The sequence below is a fragment of the Podarcis cretensis genome (assembly GCF_951804945.1).
Source record: "Podarcis cretensis genome assembly, chromosome: 1".
NCBI lineage: Eukaryota > Metazoa > Chordata > Lepidosauria > Squamata > Lacertidae > Podarcis > Podarcis cretensis.
In genome coordinates, this window is record NC_137170.1 from 52,506,376 (window position 1) to 52,523,111 (window position 16,736).

Sequence of the window (16,736 nt, forward strand, 5' to 3'; positions counted from 1 at the left end):
GTGAACCGCCCTGAGTATAGAGCGATGTGCAAATTTAATAACAGCACATCTTTTATTTGCTTGTTTTGAAAAGCAAATATGCTTTGCTCCTACCAGCAAGGATAGTCCCCATGCAACAAGATTTCTTCCTCATCTATTATATTATAAGTATATTATATTATAATTATATTATTATAATACAATAGCTACCGGGGTATTGCTATCAGAATGATAGATCTAGGAGGGAAGCTGCTGTCATCATTTCTCAGTAATTAACATTTCTGTATAAGCCCTCAGAGAAACACTGCTCAGCTCAGAGACCTCTGCTCACAAAGGGAGAGCACAGCTATTATTCGGTGAGTGATGGCAGGCCTGCACTTGCACTGAGATTTGCTAAATTAATAACCCCTCAATTAAATAATGAAGAATCTGAACAACAGAGCTGATGCTGCATCTTTTTTTTTTTTTAATTTTGCTGCTCCAAAGCAATTGCAGAGCTAGTAACAGGAGGAAAAGAGTGATATATTTAAAAAGAAAACTAGGCAAACAACAGCTGCTAGACTAAGAGGAAACAGCGACCTGCAAAGAGAGGAAGTTCATAGAGGCCAAGCTCGCAATAACTCTTAATAAAATACAATACAGAAAATAGGATCTGAGAGTCTCCAAAATACAATATCTTAAGGGATTGGCAATAATACAAAATAAGGTTCATTATGTACAAACAATTTCTGCTTTTGGTCCCTGTACAACCATGTGAACTTGAGGCACGCATGGACTATGCCCAGGAGCATGTCTAACTACGGAACAGTGGTTCTTTATGCTGGTTTTGGGTTGGGACAGAGAAGGGTGTTTTAGGGGTGGGGTGGGGAGGCTGCAGCGGTATGTGTTGGTCCCTGGTGGACTTGACTGGAGAAGAATTGTTCTGAAGGATCTCTCCATCCCTACATAAACTTTGGAAATGAAAGCCATGGCTGCAGCTTGCTGACTTTTACATCTGTCCCAAATGTCACCAGGAAACATTGAATGGGGGCATGCAAGGAACATACACTTGTCCCTACCATCTCTTCAGTCTCATGTTTTAAAGGGGGAAATCATAGGTAAAAGGAAAAGTCCTTGAGGTGGCTTGTCTAGAGAAAATTGAATGAAAAGACTGTCTACAAAGAGGGTCAAGAACTGGGATAAGGCAAGTGTGTTCCTCATCACTGAGGAACTGATTCATGGGGGTGCTTTGTGAATTTTGCTTAATGTTTAATGGGGGGAACGCCTCCTTTGAAGAACGTTTTTCTTTTTCTCTTATCTGAACATTTAACTGTAATATGTCTCTGCCTTTGAATTCTCTACATTTTTTTAATGTAACTATGTAAAAATAAGTCACAAAATAGAAATTAAGCTTTTTCTGACACGGAGACAGACACAGCTGGGGAAAATTTATATAGTACAGATTTGTGTGCCAAGAAGTTGGTAACTTTTGGTGACATATTGCAGAGAGAGGAAAGAACATTACCAGTGGCCATGGTGATTGTGAGGGGGGGTAAATTAGAGGGCTGACTGAGGCTTCTGTCCAAGTTGCCAGACGCGATCTCTGATTGTGGGGAATGCAATTTTGACACTGGGAATCAAGTGTATAAGAGGCAGAACTCAGGACCAATTTGGAGATATCTAAATGGAACATCCTCTCCCATGTGCTGTGCAATCCTATGCATGTTTATGCAGAATGAAGTCCAATGGACCTTCTCCCCTAGTAAGTGTGTTTAGGGTTGCAACCCACGCCCCTTACAGTGTAATCCTGCACATGCTTACTCAGGAGTTAGCCCCACCAAGTTCAATGGGACATACTCCCAGGGAAGCATGCATGGAATTGCAGCCTTAACCAGGCATCTACTAAAGGATCCTACATCCAGGCGGAAGAGGCCTTGAGGGTTGGCAGCTGCTACAAGTATTCAGCTGCATCACTGGAGATTCTGTCTCTGCAGAAAGAAAGAAAAAAAGTACCAGTCAGTCATTCTGTCACCTGCTATTTATTTCACAACTCTGGCCTCTGATAAGTGCTCTGTTGCTGCCTCCTCCTCATTATAATCATCATCATCATCATCAACAACAACAACAACATTTTATATATTTCTATCCCACTTTCTCCCCGGAACTGGGACTCAAAACAAGTACAGATAAAACACAAAATCCTTTGTTCTATTTTTTAGGTTGGCTGGTGAGGTTCCTCAGAAGATTCTCCTATTTCCTTATTTCTCACTGTCAGTTGAGTGGGGTGGGGTTCTCTTTGCCTGGACCAAGTTTTCCCAAACTTGGGTCTCCAGCTGCTTTTGGACTACCTGGTAGCTTGTAGTCCAAAAACAGCTTGAGACCCAAGTTTGGAAAACCCTGGAACATAGCTCAGAGTTAAGAGTTTATGCTGTGCACGCAGGAGGTCTCAGGGAAGGATCAGAAACTTTAGGTTGATGGTTGCAAACTGAGAAGAAAAAACGCAGCCTGCCCTTGTGACTCCTGAAGACTGCAATCAGCAGTGATGTTATGGCATGGAAATAAACACCATGAGTGGCTGACGCCTGCAGATCTGTTAAAAGCACAGGAGTAGTGGTTAGTGGTTTGCTTTAAAGTTGGCAACCCTGCTTAGACCCCACGTTGCACTTCGGAGATGGAATATAGCTGGAATGAGCTGGAAAGAGACGAAAGCCCCACACCTGCTTACCTCTCCTGGAATTGTTTCTTGGGGTTAGTGAGAGCTGAGCTGGTCTGGTTCTGATCTGGCCCCTCCTGGTGGGGTTTGTGCAGGTATTTGGCTGTTTCGTGGGCCACAGCCAGGGGGCTGTGCACATGCTCCTGAGGTCGCTGTTCTTCGCTTTGGCGTTGGTCAGCTTCCCACTTGTCAGGATGCTCCACAGAGATGAATGAGCTGTAGCCTTCCTCGAGGGAGCCCCCATGCTCATCGTAGAAAAGAAGGCGCCGTGACTGAACTGAAAAGGGAGAGTTTTGTTAAGGGCTGAGAACAGGAACTTCATGAGGCTGTTCCCAGCCCACTCCCATGTGCCAAGGCATGTAGATAAAGCCAGTCACAGAATATAGAGACATCTTGACTATCACACACAAACTTATTGCAAGGCTTTGCATTCTCTCCCCTTCTTGCTCTCAACAGCTACAGAGCAAGCAGAAATCTAGCAGGTGAGGCATTCATTTGCTGCATCTCCATAGGAGTAAAAGCTGCACTGCTTGTCATGCAGTTCTTGGAGGCTAAAAAACCAGGCCAGGAAAAAGTGGCAACTGTAAGAAAACTTAGTTGTCGGATACCTGCCCAATATTATTCACTAGAGTGAATTCAGTGGGTGTGTTTTCATAGGAGACCCATATAGTTCCACTTTCAGGTCCCATAATTTCAGGACAAAGAAACAAAAACACTTCTTCCTAAAATCCAGCTGTGGGACCCAACATTTATTTTTCATAAAATGGTGTCATGTGATCATAATACATCCCAAAACTATGTGAAAATGTTTTCTGACCACTAGCAGAACCCTTTGACACCAGAGTTGGGGCCAAATCTGCATATTGCAGGCCTTCCAAATAAGTTTCTGCAAAACAACACCCTTATGGTAACAACTTCTTCACACTGTGGTCATGATGTGCAGTGCTACTTCCATGTGGATGTTGTATGTAGAATATACCAGGCCAATACCAGAGATTCTTGGTGGCTGCTACAGAGTGAAGTTGCCACACAGAAGCTGTGATTTATAGGCTGCTGCTTTGTTTGGGCCAAGAATGTGCAGCGAAAGGCAGCACCTTTGAACATGACATCTGTACTTTAAGGAGCAAACAAAGTCCTTCCTCTGCACCACCCCATGCCTGTATTTAAACAGAGCTGAGCCTGATCAGTGTTTGAATGGGAAGCCTACATATGTTGTTCCAGCTTTTTAAGGGATGGTTGGGATACAAAAGCAATAAGGAAAAAGCACTACTAAAACTGCCACTGAGGCTATAAAACAGACTATCCCAACTGCTTGAGGGCTTTAAAACAGGCCATCTGTTCTGAGAGAGAGAGAGAGAGAGAGAGAGAGAGAGCGCTATTCTTCCTCCCTTCAAGGCTTTCAGCTGGTCTGGCTACCCAAGGGCCAATATACACATTGCAGCTGCCTCCCTACTGAGTGTTGGCTGAGCCATAAACAAACAACTTAGGTCTGGTTGTGGCCTCCATGCTGCCAGGCTTTAAAGCAGACCATCCTGCCTATGGCCGTACCCAACAAAAGGGTACCAGCTGTTAGGAAGTTATTGGAGATTTTAAATCCCCCCCATTTCAAAATGCCAGCTCAATTGAGATGAGGAAGCACTTAGACCTAGTGCTCATGAACAGCAGATAGGTTGGTAAGCCAGTGTCTGGACTGTAGCATTTCAGACTGCAGGTGAGGCCTCAACGGAATAAATAATTCTAATGTACTTATTTAATATTTCCCCCCATCCTTTCCCAATGAGCTAAGAGCAGCATACAAGATTCCCTGGCACCAGTAGGGAATCACAACAACCCTCTGTGATAGATTAGGCCGAGAAATATTGATACTGTCAGGTTTATGGCTGACTTTGCTACATTAGGGACTTTAAGCAGGCAAAATATGTGCTCCCTTTTCCATGACATCTAATTTTCCACAAAGAGGAAATTTGTATGAAGGAGAAAGCTAGCGTGGTCAGGGAGTAACAAAGGAAGCTGCCTTATGTGAGCGCTCAATGGACAATGAGGCTGACCGGGTACAAGGCAGCTGCCTGTGTTTCTCCTTGGCAAGCTAGCTCTCTATTTACAGGACTATTTAAAAAAAATGGAGAAGCATTTCATAATACAGTATCATTCCCCCTCCCAAGTACACTCCTTGTACAATCTAAAGTGGTACAGCCCACAGGCTTATGTGGGAACCAGGCCCTTGTTTCCAGCTTGTCTTGCCGTGTGTGTTAAGGAGACTCATTAGCCCAAAGAAGGATTTTAGATCAGAGGGCTGAGTTGGAGTGACAGATATAGGCCCCATTTGCACTTTAAAGCAGTATCATACCACTTTAAACCATCATGGCTTCCCCCAAAGAATCCTGGGAATTATAGTCTGTTAAGGGTGCAGAGGGTGATCAGGAGACCCCCTATTCCCCTCCAGAGCTACAATTCTCAGAGTGGTTTAACAAGCAATGTCTCTTTCCAGAGACCTCTGGGGGTTGCAGCTTTGTGAGTAGGAGTCTCCTAATAACTCTCGGCACAATTTTAAAGGCAGGCTGAGAGTGAACAAATGAACTGGAAGATCACATGTTTATTTGAATTTGGGTTTTATCTTCCAAGGTCAGGGAGACTTCCTGGCTAATTGGTTTACTTCCCATGGTGGGAGGAACAGGAGAAGAAGCATCTATGAGGAAGAGAAGGAGAATGAATCCTTTAAAAGGCAAATGAGGCTTTACTGTACAGCTAGGCCATAGGACCATGTAAAGAATAAACTGGAACAAGCAGCTCTGGAGGAAAGGTCACTCAGGAAACAAGAGCAATGCATCACTCTAATCCGTGTTTCCCAAACTTGAGCCATCAGCTGTTTTTGGACTACAACTCCCATCATCCATGGCTAGCAAGACCAGTGGTCAGGAATGATAGGAATTGTAGTCCAAAAACAGTGGGAGACCCAAGCTTGGGAAACACTGCTCTGTTAAAATGATACACTCTTGTGAATAAAACAAACCACAGGGACAAGACTGGCTGTGTAGACACCATACATTTAAAGCTCGTCTCCACCAAAAAAATCCTGGGAGCAGTAGTTTGCCTTTCACAAGCCTATAATTCCCAGCATCCTTAAACTACAGTTCCCAGGATTCCTTGGAAGAAGTCATGTGCTTTAAATGAATGGTACATATGCAGAGCTACCATAGGCTAGAGCTACCATTAAGACAGAAGGATAATCTGCACCATTTGAGGAAATGGCTGGCTGGATTCAGCAGTGACTTGAGTAGTTCTGGCTCTTCAGGAGGGCTTTAGTAACAATTAGATCACATGTGACTCACTTTTACTGGTTGTGTATATGTCTGACATTGGAGCTGTTTTTACTGTCTGCGATGCTGAAGAGAATTCTGGGAGACACGGCATTAGGGAGCCCAGAACCAGAACAAAGCACAGAACGAGGACCTGTGGAGGAGATATGGCAGAAATAGTCAGTGCAGTCAACAAACAGGGTGTGGATATGTACATGAATTCACACAGGTCAACTGAGGAGAAAAGAAGGAAATCGTAAACTATTACAGTACAGTGAAAATCAACCGAATTCAGTTACTAAGCACATATTTACTTTAGTATTTAGTTTAGATGTGTGTACAGTGGTACCTTGGTTTGCTTACGTCTTGGCTTGCATACATTTTGGATTACAAACACATCAAACTCGGAAGTGCGCGTCCTGGTTTGCAACCTTTTGTTCGATTACAATCCTTTCTTTGGGATAACGAACAAATTTTTTTGGGAGGCCCCATTGGCAAAAGCGTGCCTTGGGTTACAACTTGTTTTGGTTTACAAACGGACCTCCGGAACGGATTATGGTTGTAAACCAAGGTACCACTGTACTTATTCCATTAAAATCCCAAATGCCAATATGATACTTGCAACCAAACCAAACCACTTGACATCTGAATGTTAGTGTTACATTCAGGTTTTAAAACAAATTATTTACTCCATTTCTGTTCTGCCTTTCCTCCAATCAGCTCGGGGCTGCATACATGACCCACCCACCCCCAGTTATTCTCACAACAACCCTGTGAGGTAGACTAGGCAGAGAAAAAGTAATTGGTCCAATGTGAGCTTAGTGGCTGAGTGGGAATTGAAACTGGATGTCCCTGGTCCTAGACAGACACTTTAACCGCATTTAGAAGAAAAGTAGGAGAAACAAAATTCAGAGACCTCTAAACTAAAACATGTCATTCTTGCCCATAGAAGGCTGACACCTCCCCCCCCCCCCGGCAGGACTTGTGATTTGTCTCGCTCCAAACAAAACATGAATTGTAACAAATGTTTCTTCTTGGATTACCACTCTTGGGTTTATCTGGGGGAGACAAACTACAAATCTGGCCTAAACACTGTCCAAGTCCAAAACCACCTGGGGGAAAAATGAGATATATGTACATAACGAAGAAATAAAGCTTAAGTAACCAAGGAATGGATAGCATGCAGACCTTACCATCAAGCAGGTCCCTGTCTGTGTGGAAGCCATTTTATATGGCCTAGAAACTTTCCCTGCTACCAGAGCTTGCAGCTTTTGTAGTTGCTGGAGGAGAGTCCTATGAGAGAGCAATTTTTTACATTTAAAAGAAACTGTTTAAAAATAATCAGAGAAAGAAAGAAAGAAAGAAACAGAAGAAATCCAAAGACATTACAAATTCAGAAACTTAATTATTATTTATTGTTATTATTTATTGACTTTAGATACCGCCCTATACCTGGAGGTCCCAGGGTGGTTCACCCTGAGCTTAATACTTTCAATGTTCTTTTTTCCAGAAATACTACTGTAAACACAGCTGTCAACGTTTCCCTTTTTAAAAAAGGGAAATTCCCTTATTCCGAATAGGATTTCCCTTTAAAAAGGGGGAAAGTTGACAGCTATGCTGTATATGCACAATGTAAGATATGAAATGTAAAAATAAATTAAATGTTCTGCTGAAGATGTAAGCACGTCAGAAGAATACTTATATGAACAAGTCAGGCAAATGAGATGCTCCTTTAGCTAACGCTACATATTTACAGACCCTTTCAACATTTAACATGGCGACTACCTTACAAACTGCTCTACCATGGTAGGGCACATTTGCACATTCTCAGTGGCAGGTTAAATGACTATTTTTGTTAAACCCCAAAAATGTTGATATCCTTTGGGATTAATGCCTGAAAACCTCATTTGTCCATAGGTATAATGCTGGGGTTGTTTATTTTTCCAGTAGCTGCTATCTTTTAAAAGAACAGTGTGAACAGTTTGAGGCGGTGACGTAATTACTGCTGCACATAGTGAACCATAGATTCAGACTAAAGCTGGATTAGAGTACGTAGACCTGGGAACCATTTCAGAATAACTGCTTTGATGCACATAAACAGTAGTACCAGGAGAGGAAGGAAGAGTGAGACAGGAGGGGGCAGGGTGGGGGAGATCTAGTATTCCAAATACAACCAACAATAAACGGAACTCCAGAATTCATGGGAGAAAGGGTTCATAAACTGAACACAAGGGTTCATAAATTGCCCAGCAGATGGCAGTCACCAACCACCAACATAGCTACTTCAGCTACTAAGAAGCTGAGAATATGCTCAACACTTCCAGGGTCTCTAGGGAGCAGCATCAAGCCACAAAGGTAGGGTCAGAAGCTGCTGTTAGGCAATCAGAGGAAATGAGTGTGACAAAGAGTCTCTGAATGAGGGCAGGGAGCTTAAGTGCAAGGTCAAGTGTGCTGGCAAGATTAAGTGAGGGGATAGGTCCTGGATAACAGGGTCACTGATGATAGTTTCCCCCATTTGGTTGAAGTCTTGCAGATTACAGAAAGCTCTGTGCCTGATGGGAAGAGCCTGGAAAGGCAGCATCTAAGGCTGATTACAAAGGACATTAAGCAAACCATTCTGGGAAGCTCCTCTAGAGGTGCTTTATTCCTGCACTATTCATACATATGCTGCTCACAAAGGAATGCCTTAATTCTGCCCACGGATGAAACTTGGGTGCATTTCAGAGGGCAAATAAGCCCATACTGTTTGTGACTAATGGGAATGCTGGAAAGAGAAGACCAGATCACGTTTCTGCATTGCTCACCTAGGCCAGGAGTAGCCAATGTGGTTCCCTTTGGATGTTGTGGATCACAACTCCCATCATTCCTGACTGTTAGCTATGCTGGAGATGATGGGAGCTGTTATCCAGAATATCTCAATGGCACCACATTGTCTTCCCCTGACAGAAAGTTAATCCTCTATAGAGAAAAATCTGTACTCCTGGGTCCTTCTTCCTTCTCAGCACCTCATGGTGTGGATAATACATTTGTAAAGCTGAAAAAGCTATTCATGTGACCCTGGCCTGTGGGCATGCGTGGAGAAAAAGAGTGAAACTAGAGCACAGTAGCCTAGTTTAGGATGTGAAGGTGTTGCCCCCAAACCTGCTGTCTTTTGCATATGTTTTATGTGCTGTGACTTTGTTTTGTTTTGGCCCTTCATGGGAGGCTAGGCAAAACTCCCGGTCCCTCCTGTTGTCTTCTCCCATTGCTACATGAAGCGGATATTTTGTCTTCTCCATAAGCATCAAAGGAAACAAATTCCTTGGACAGAGATTCTGCCAGATGGGAATAAGGGGGCCTCAAGGATTCTTCAGGCAGAAGCCCAGCTCACGGCAAGAGGTGATATCTGCTTCTTTGTTATGGCAAGTGTGGTGCCTTGGAGGGGGTGGCACCACACCAAAACCTAAACCAGAACCGTACAGAGACAACTCTCCCCAGATTATGAACAGAGGGGGAAACGCACAAGCTGGTGTCAGTCTGCTGAACTAAGGAGCTATCACATCCACACCACATATTTTAAGGACATGACTTCTGCCAAAGAATCCCAGGAACTGTACTTTCCCCCTCTCAGACCTACAGTTCCCAGGATTCTTAAGAGGAAGCCATGTGCTTTACATGCAGATGTGGCCTTTGGGGTCAGCAGTTTAGCATTCTGTTCCCAGCCTATTTGTTGCTAACAGGTCTGCCATAAGAACTCCCCTAAAATTGCTCATGTAGCTGCTAGACTCTTTTCTAAGTTTCCATGTCTCTAGGTAACACTCTCTGCACCTCAAAGAACATAGAAGAGAGTTTCATTTAATGTAACCAAAGGTCAGGGCCTCAACCACTCAGTCAGTATAGAAGGCCTGGGGAAAAAGGAGAACTCCACACAGTCCCTTGTTCCTTCAGGCATCTTGATTGGCTCTGAGCTCAGCTGGTTGTGTTTTTTGCCCCCCCCCCCTCCGTAAAACCCTCCCAAGAGATCAGGTTCTAATCTGGACATTTGGCTGGTGAACTTCAGTGACTGAGCCAGGACTGATTTCCTTGCTCCCTTCACCTTAGCCCCATTTAACCCTCATCCTGGTCGCTGACTCTTGTTCACCATGGCCTGTTCCTCACCCTTAACTATATAGAATGCTTCCCAGGATAATGATTCCAGCTTATACCTACCTGATCTTGGCAAGCACTCTCCCTAGAAACCAATCTATGATTAATTTCACTTCAGCTGTCAGCCAGTTGGTCCCAAGGCCAGGCAGGCTACTGAGAGAGAGGCAGGAAATGGTCCACTCAGAGGTGCCCCCATCTGCACCTCCATCTGTCAAAAGTTCCTTCCTGGCTGTCATAACACAAACATTCCTCATTTGCTAACCAAACCCAGCTGACTAGCTGCTGCTGCTGCTGGAAAAATGAAAAAGTTATACTTTGGGGTAAGCCAAAGTCCGCCAAAAAATCTCTTCTCTTTTTGTTCCCAGCCTTCCCCTGACCTCCCTTTGCTTGGCACCATCCTTCAGTCAAAGATCAAATGTGTGTTCTCCTCACCTGTTTGCATTTTCTAAGGTCTCTACTTTTTTCCACAGTTCATTGTTTTCAGATGTATAACTTTCAACCCTGGAGAAGTAAAAACAAGCCCCATTTTAAAAATAAAGAAATCCATCAGCCTGATCCACGCCCACCTCCAAAATCTCATCCTTAAGAGCCAACCTAGATGCAGCAATGAATTGCAGTTAACATTCACAATTTGTGATGTAAATAACAGCAGCAAGGAAGCTTCAGAAGTCCCTAAACTGTTAGAGTAGGGGGGAACTTTAACTCCTTCTGTCCCTATAATGGTCCTGACATAATAGCTTCTCTGACATCGCAATCCTATACGTGCCTACTCATAAGTAACCCCCCCTTTAGGTTCAACAGGATTTACTTTCAGGTGCATATAGTCCTGCTGCTGCTATTTGCATTTCAAGAGAAGCTGCACAGGTGCCACTCTGGAGATCCCTGAAATACAAATAACATATTTGGAAAGGCAATTTTATCAAGACTGTGGCAGAGAGAGAGAGAGAGTTAACCTTCCTTTCCCACTCCAGTCCCAAGGCTGCTCAAAATTCCTCTTAGATGCTGTTTGCATAACAAGAAACACTTTTTTTTAACTCTTGGGGGAACTGATTTTCTAGATCCATTTCAACTGGTGTTTTAGGCCTGGTTTTGGTACAGAAACTACTTGGGTTGCCCTGTGTGATTACTTCTGTTGGGAGAGAGATGAGAAACATGTTCCTGTTAATTCTCCTTGACTTCTCAGCAGCTTTTGATACCATCAATCATGGTATCCTTCTGGAGTGGCTGTCTGGGTTTGGGTTTGGGGTGGGGTGGGCAGCACTGCTTTGCAGTGGTTCCAGTCCTACTTGAATGGTCATTTCCAAAGAGTGATGCTTGGGGAGTGCCATTTGGCCCCATGGAGCCTTCATTGTGGGGTTCCTCGGGGTTGGATTTCATCTCCTATGCTGTTTAATATCTACATGAAACCACTGAGTGGGGTCATCCAGAATTTTGGAGTACGTTGTCAGCAATATGCTGATGGCACACAGCTCTGCTTCTCCTTTACATTTGCAGGGGTGGCAGTGGATGTGCTCAACCATTGTCTTGCGTTGGTTAAGGAGTGGATGAGAGCCAATCCAGATAAGACTTAGGCATTATTAGTGGGTGGTTCCCTAGAAAAGATCAGTGGAAGGTGGTCTGCTCTTGATAAAATTGCACTCCCTCTGAAGGAACAGGTACATAGCTTTGGAGTTCTTCTGAGTCCGCTGCTGTTGCTTGAGGCTCAGGTGGCCTCAGTGACACGTAATGCCTTCCATCAGCTTCAGCTGGTGGCTCAGCTGCACCCATATCTGAGCAGGAATAGCCTAACATCTGTCTATGCTCTGGTGACCTAGATTACTGCAATGCATTATACTTGGGGCTGTCTCTGAAGACAGTTCCAAAACTTCAGCTAGTGCAGAATTCAGTTGCCAGGTTACTCACCAGGGCAAGACAGTTTGAGCATATTGAGTTTCCATATTTTGAAGAGCAAAAAAAGAGGACACATTTGCCAACTTCTACTTTGTATCACTTTGACAACTCCCATTTTACAAATGCATGAAAAAGAGGGTGTGTCCTGGAAAAAGAGGACATATGGCAACCCTTAAACCAATCCTGCAGCTGTAAACGCAGAAATCAGGGCTGAATAAGCCCTGTTTGTAGGAAGTATAATTTTATATTTTCTTATTCAGATTCATATGCCACCCTTCAATTGGGGGTGGGGGATCCAAGGCCGTTCACAACAAAACAAACAAAATGCAATAAGAAACAACCATTAATGGTAATATCAAGGTGTACAGTATTCCTGCTGTTTTTACATGGTGCCCACTGTGCAGAACATGTTGCAAGAAACTATTGTTATCTCCCATATAGCATTTTTTTATATACAAAGTTCTTTACAATTCTAATTGCATTTACCTTCACTATGGAACTGAGAAGTAGGTTAGGCTAAGTAGATGGTGACTGACCCAAAGTCATCCAGTAAGCTTCATGGATGCTTATTGTAACAAAAGCTACTGCCTCATTCACTGATCCACGCTTCTTCCTCCCACTCCCTTTTTCAAGGATGAGGATCAGTGAGATGGTGGTACCAGGCTATCCACGAAGAATAGCACATTTGTTATTGAATTCAAGGACACAGATTCAAGGACATCTCACCCAGCAGCAAATTCCTTTCATGGGAACAGGAACTAAGGAATTTGTGCTATAACAACTCGGGTTTCTCCTTCCATCTTTATTAAGCTATTTGCAGTGCTTGGGAAAGCACACCAAAAGCTCAAGGGCTTTTGAACAGGCTGGTGGAGAACAATCTTTCTCCCTTGGCACTCGAGTTTCATTTACATAATTGTTACATGGTGAAACGTTCGTTTTAGGTGATATTGTTAAGCACATATCGTTTCATGCATTTATTTATTAGATGTGCATCTTACTCTCTGGGTAGCAGGTGGACTTCTTGAATCATTACATTCAAGACTTTGTCAACAGCACGACTCTTTCCTAAAGCAGGGATGCATTAGGGAAGAGACTTAAGAGAATGTGCCACTTCTGCAAGAGGGTCACGATGCTCCAGTAATTCTCATGATGCTGCCAAGTACAAAAGAAACTACTGATCTTACAAATCCAGAGTTAATGTAGCATGGGAGCTCAGAGAGAAGAACATACTTTTTCTCCAGACACTCCACATATTCTTTCTTCTTCCTGCGACTCTCCTGTGCAGAAATCTAAGTAATGAGGAATACCAACGTTAGAAATGCTAATTTAACCTCCTGAAGAACAATTCCCATATAGTAACTCTCCAACCTGGCACCTTCTGGGTGTTTTGGACTACAACTCCCATCAGCCCCAGCTAGCATGACCAATGGTCAAAGATGATGGGAGGTCCAAAACAGCTAATATAATAATTATAATAATAATTTATTATTTATACCCTGCCCATCTGGCTGGGTTTCCCCAGCCACCCTGGGCGGCTTCCAGTCAAATATTAAAAATACAAATACAGCATTAAACATTAAAGACTTCCAATAATAATAATAATTTATCTAGGAAGTATGTGGGTAGGGAAGGCTGTTCCAAGGGGTCAAAGTCAAACTAAATGTTACGTGAACAGAATAACCCACATTTCGTTTTGGTTTTTTTAGAATTTAAAAGCAGCCACGGAGAAGCCCAATTTGGATCAGGGTCACAGCACCTGGGAGAGTAAACCCTTTCTACCCCACATCAAGGCGCTGTTCCCTTTGCTGGACAAAACCCTCAATGGTTACCTTGTGTGTGATATAAATTGGGGGAATGGCATGGGAGGAAAGAGTTAAAGACCCCTCTCCCAGCATCACAGCCCCAATCTCACATAACAACCCTGTTGCTCTTTTAAAATTGTGTGTGTGTGTGTGTGTGTGCGCGCGCACGCGTGTGCACACACACACACACACATATACAGAAGATAACCTGTAAATAGATTTTCTGTGTCATATCTAGTTTGGCCCTGAGGCAGGCCTCCTGTCACTACATAACTCCCCAGAGCACTTTCGTATGTTCTTGCGCCAGCTGAAATGGAAACTGCATGTGAGCTGGACTTCTGCTTTCTGTGCTCCTCCTATGTCACTTGCCCACTGTGGTCATAGGGAGACGCACACGACAACAATTTATTAATTTATATCCCGATTGTCTATTTTCATAATCATAATCAGAAGGTCTTCCTAGAAAAGATGCATTAAAAAGTATGGTGTGCTCTTAAGGTTTCCTACTCTGTCCAGTTGATCAGCCCTAATTTGGCTGCTGTGTCACAATTTTGGAAGGCCCGTAGGCTAGAGGTAGAGTACACACACTTTGCCTGCATAAGGTTCCAAATTCAATCCCTTGTAATAAATAAAATCCTCTGCTTGAGACCGTGGATGGTTGTCCCTAGCAGAGCACAGAGCTAGGTGGGCCAATGATCTGGTGGTGTATGCAAAGGATGCATGTGTTTGCGTGGCTAAGCTCATGCTTTGCACACCAAAGTTCCCAGACTCAGTTCCTGAAATTTCCAGTTGAAAAATTATGCCTCTATCAGGGCTGGAGATCTCCTGACAGCCAGAGTAAGCATTACTGGGCTAAATGGAGCAATACACTGACTCAGTGGAGGGCAACTTCATATATGATCTATTAAACTGAACTGACAACCCACATTAATGTTATTGAACTTGAACCATTCTCCTTGTGCTATTTACTTTAATAGGACTGGCGCCCTGTCCCTAAACATTTGCTCTAAGATACCTTGGCTGGGACGCCATGATACAGTGTTTTTTGAGGTCACCCTATCCTGTTTTAAACACGTACATGTTGCTGAATCAAATGTTATGATCAGAATGAAAACCAACTTATAAGCAAGGGCTATGACTTAACTTCTTTGTGGATCAGAATTTCCCAAAGTGGCTGAATCACTTGGGCCAAATGGGTCTGAGTCACAACAGGTGACTAATGCATACTATGGGCTCGTAATATGGGAACTTACATTGAGTGGGAATCCACAGTTAGTATTTCATATCACTCCACAGACATTTGCTTGCTCATTCACCTGGGTGAGAAACAACTCTTTCTGGGCAATTAGCTGATGAGACTGACCACTCAAGAGGCCCATTATGCTCACAAAGTTACAAGGGAATGGGTAGTTACAGGTAGGTAGCCGTGTTGGTCTGCCATAGTCAAAACAAAATAAAAGAAAAAAAATTCCTTCCAGTAGCACCTTAAAGACCAACTAAGTTAGTTCTAGGTATGAGCTTTTGTGTGCATGCACACTTCTTCAGATACGAAGGGAATGGGTAGTATGCTGCAAACAGTTTTGATGGAATGGTGCATTTATACTGGTCTTCAAAGCTTTTAAAATATATTAATGAAGGAATGTGGGGCGGGGGGGGGGGGGAGAAGGGATGTCTACTTTTCCAAATTCTCCAGCTAGAAGGCCCACGTGCTGCCATCACACTAAGCCAAACCGTGGCTCAATGCAAACACAAGGCTCCAGGAGTGGAGGTTCTTTCAGTTATATGGGCTGAGTCTTAGTCATGAAAATCATAATATTGGGACAAGAGGACAAATAAACAATTAAGCATGATGACTCCCAGAGCGCAGATTGCAGCAGCTTTGCTCCTTCCAGCTTCCTTTTTTCTGCTGTGCCATGCTGAGATAAGTCATTGTTTGCCTTAGCATGTCATACAAACTCCGGCCCGTGTTTTAGCTCTCACAAAAAAGCACAAACCATAGGACAAACATTAGTTACAGCTGTGGTTAGTTTGGAGAGAGTTAAACCATGAGCCTGGGCTTCAACAACATGGTAGACTACCAGTAAACTATGGCTTAGCTCAGCACGGTACAGCAGCAGAACGACTAGGAAAGAGTGAAAAAGCTGCCATTTCCTCGCTGGAAGTCTGCTTGCTCATGTGCTCGTGCTAAGCCACGGTTTAGCTTAGTGTGATGTGCGAAACTGACCCTTGTCTTGACTTGCAAAGGGATATATTGTCTCCTGTCCCAATATTATGATGTTCATGATTAAGGCAAAGACCTTGTAATAGAAACAACTGCATACTAATTCCCAATTTGCCTCAGCCTCTATTTCCCTTCCCTTTATCTGCTGTTGCCCTTGTGTCAATTTTTAGATTGTAAGCTCAGCAGGGCAGGGCCCTGTCCCCCTGGGCAAGAATGAACAACTATCATCCTTCTCATCAAAAACTGCGATGTTGAAAATGCCCTAGATGGTTATTTTTTAAAAGAACTTCTTCAGGTTCTAGATCTAGAAAGCTTATGGCAGCATTCAAAGCCCTATCACTACACAGATTTAATTTTAGCCGGTGAAACTCAGATGAGGCAGCAAGTTAAAGAAGGATGATCACATTAATCAAACACACACACACACACACACACACACACACTCCTATTTTTCCCCCAATTCAGTGGAATTATCGACCTTGTTCTTGATCTTTCGTCTAACTCTTTTCAGTGCTTTCTCCTCTGCTTTGGTGAGAGGCAGCTTGGTTGGGATGGGATAGCCCTCAGCAATCAGGGTACGTTTCTCCTCCTCGGTTAGGAGCAGGGGTCCCGAGGTCCCTTGTAATTTCTGTAAGTGAAAAGGAAAAGCAGCAACATTTTCAGAATTCATATCAACAACCCCATCCCTAACTTTCCCCTGCAAAAAGAAGGGCCTTGCCCCAAAAGTCACT

At 43.5% G+C, this 16,736-nt stretch overlaps 1 protein-coding gene across 2 annotated transcripts in view; it reads right to left on the minus strand.

Annotated features, from left to right (window-relative positions):
• Positions 1–429: 429 nt before the first annotated feature.
• Positions 430–16,736, minus strand: part of CREB3L1 (cAMP responsive element binding protein 3 like 1) — a 91,772-nt gene continuing 75,465 nt past the window's right edge. The window contains exons 6-13 of one of the 2 annotated variants that reach the window (XR_013832820.1): positions 16,484–16,633; positions 13,213–13,271; positions 10,525–10,593; positions 7,161–7,260; positions 6,001–6,121; positions 2,684–2,948; positions 1,242–1,946; positions 430–799 (exon numbers count right to left, since the gene is read on the minus strand). Coding sequence is in view for 1 of the 2 variants with exons in the window: in XM_079951882.1 (XP_079808008.1) it covers positions 1,910–1,946; positions 2,684–2,948; positions 6,001–6,121; positions 7,161–7,260; positions 10,525–10,593; positions 13,213–13,271; positions 16,484–16,633 (801 nt within the window). In the remaining variant the exon portion in view is untranslated. Of the gene's footprint in view, positions 1,947–2,683; positions 2,949–6,000; positions 6,122–7,160; positions 7,261–10,524; positions 10,594–13,212; positions 13,272–16,483; positions 16,634–16,736 lie in introns of both variants that reach the window. The other variant, XM_079951882.1, reaches the window with a different exon arrangement.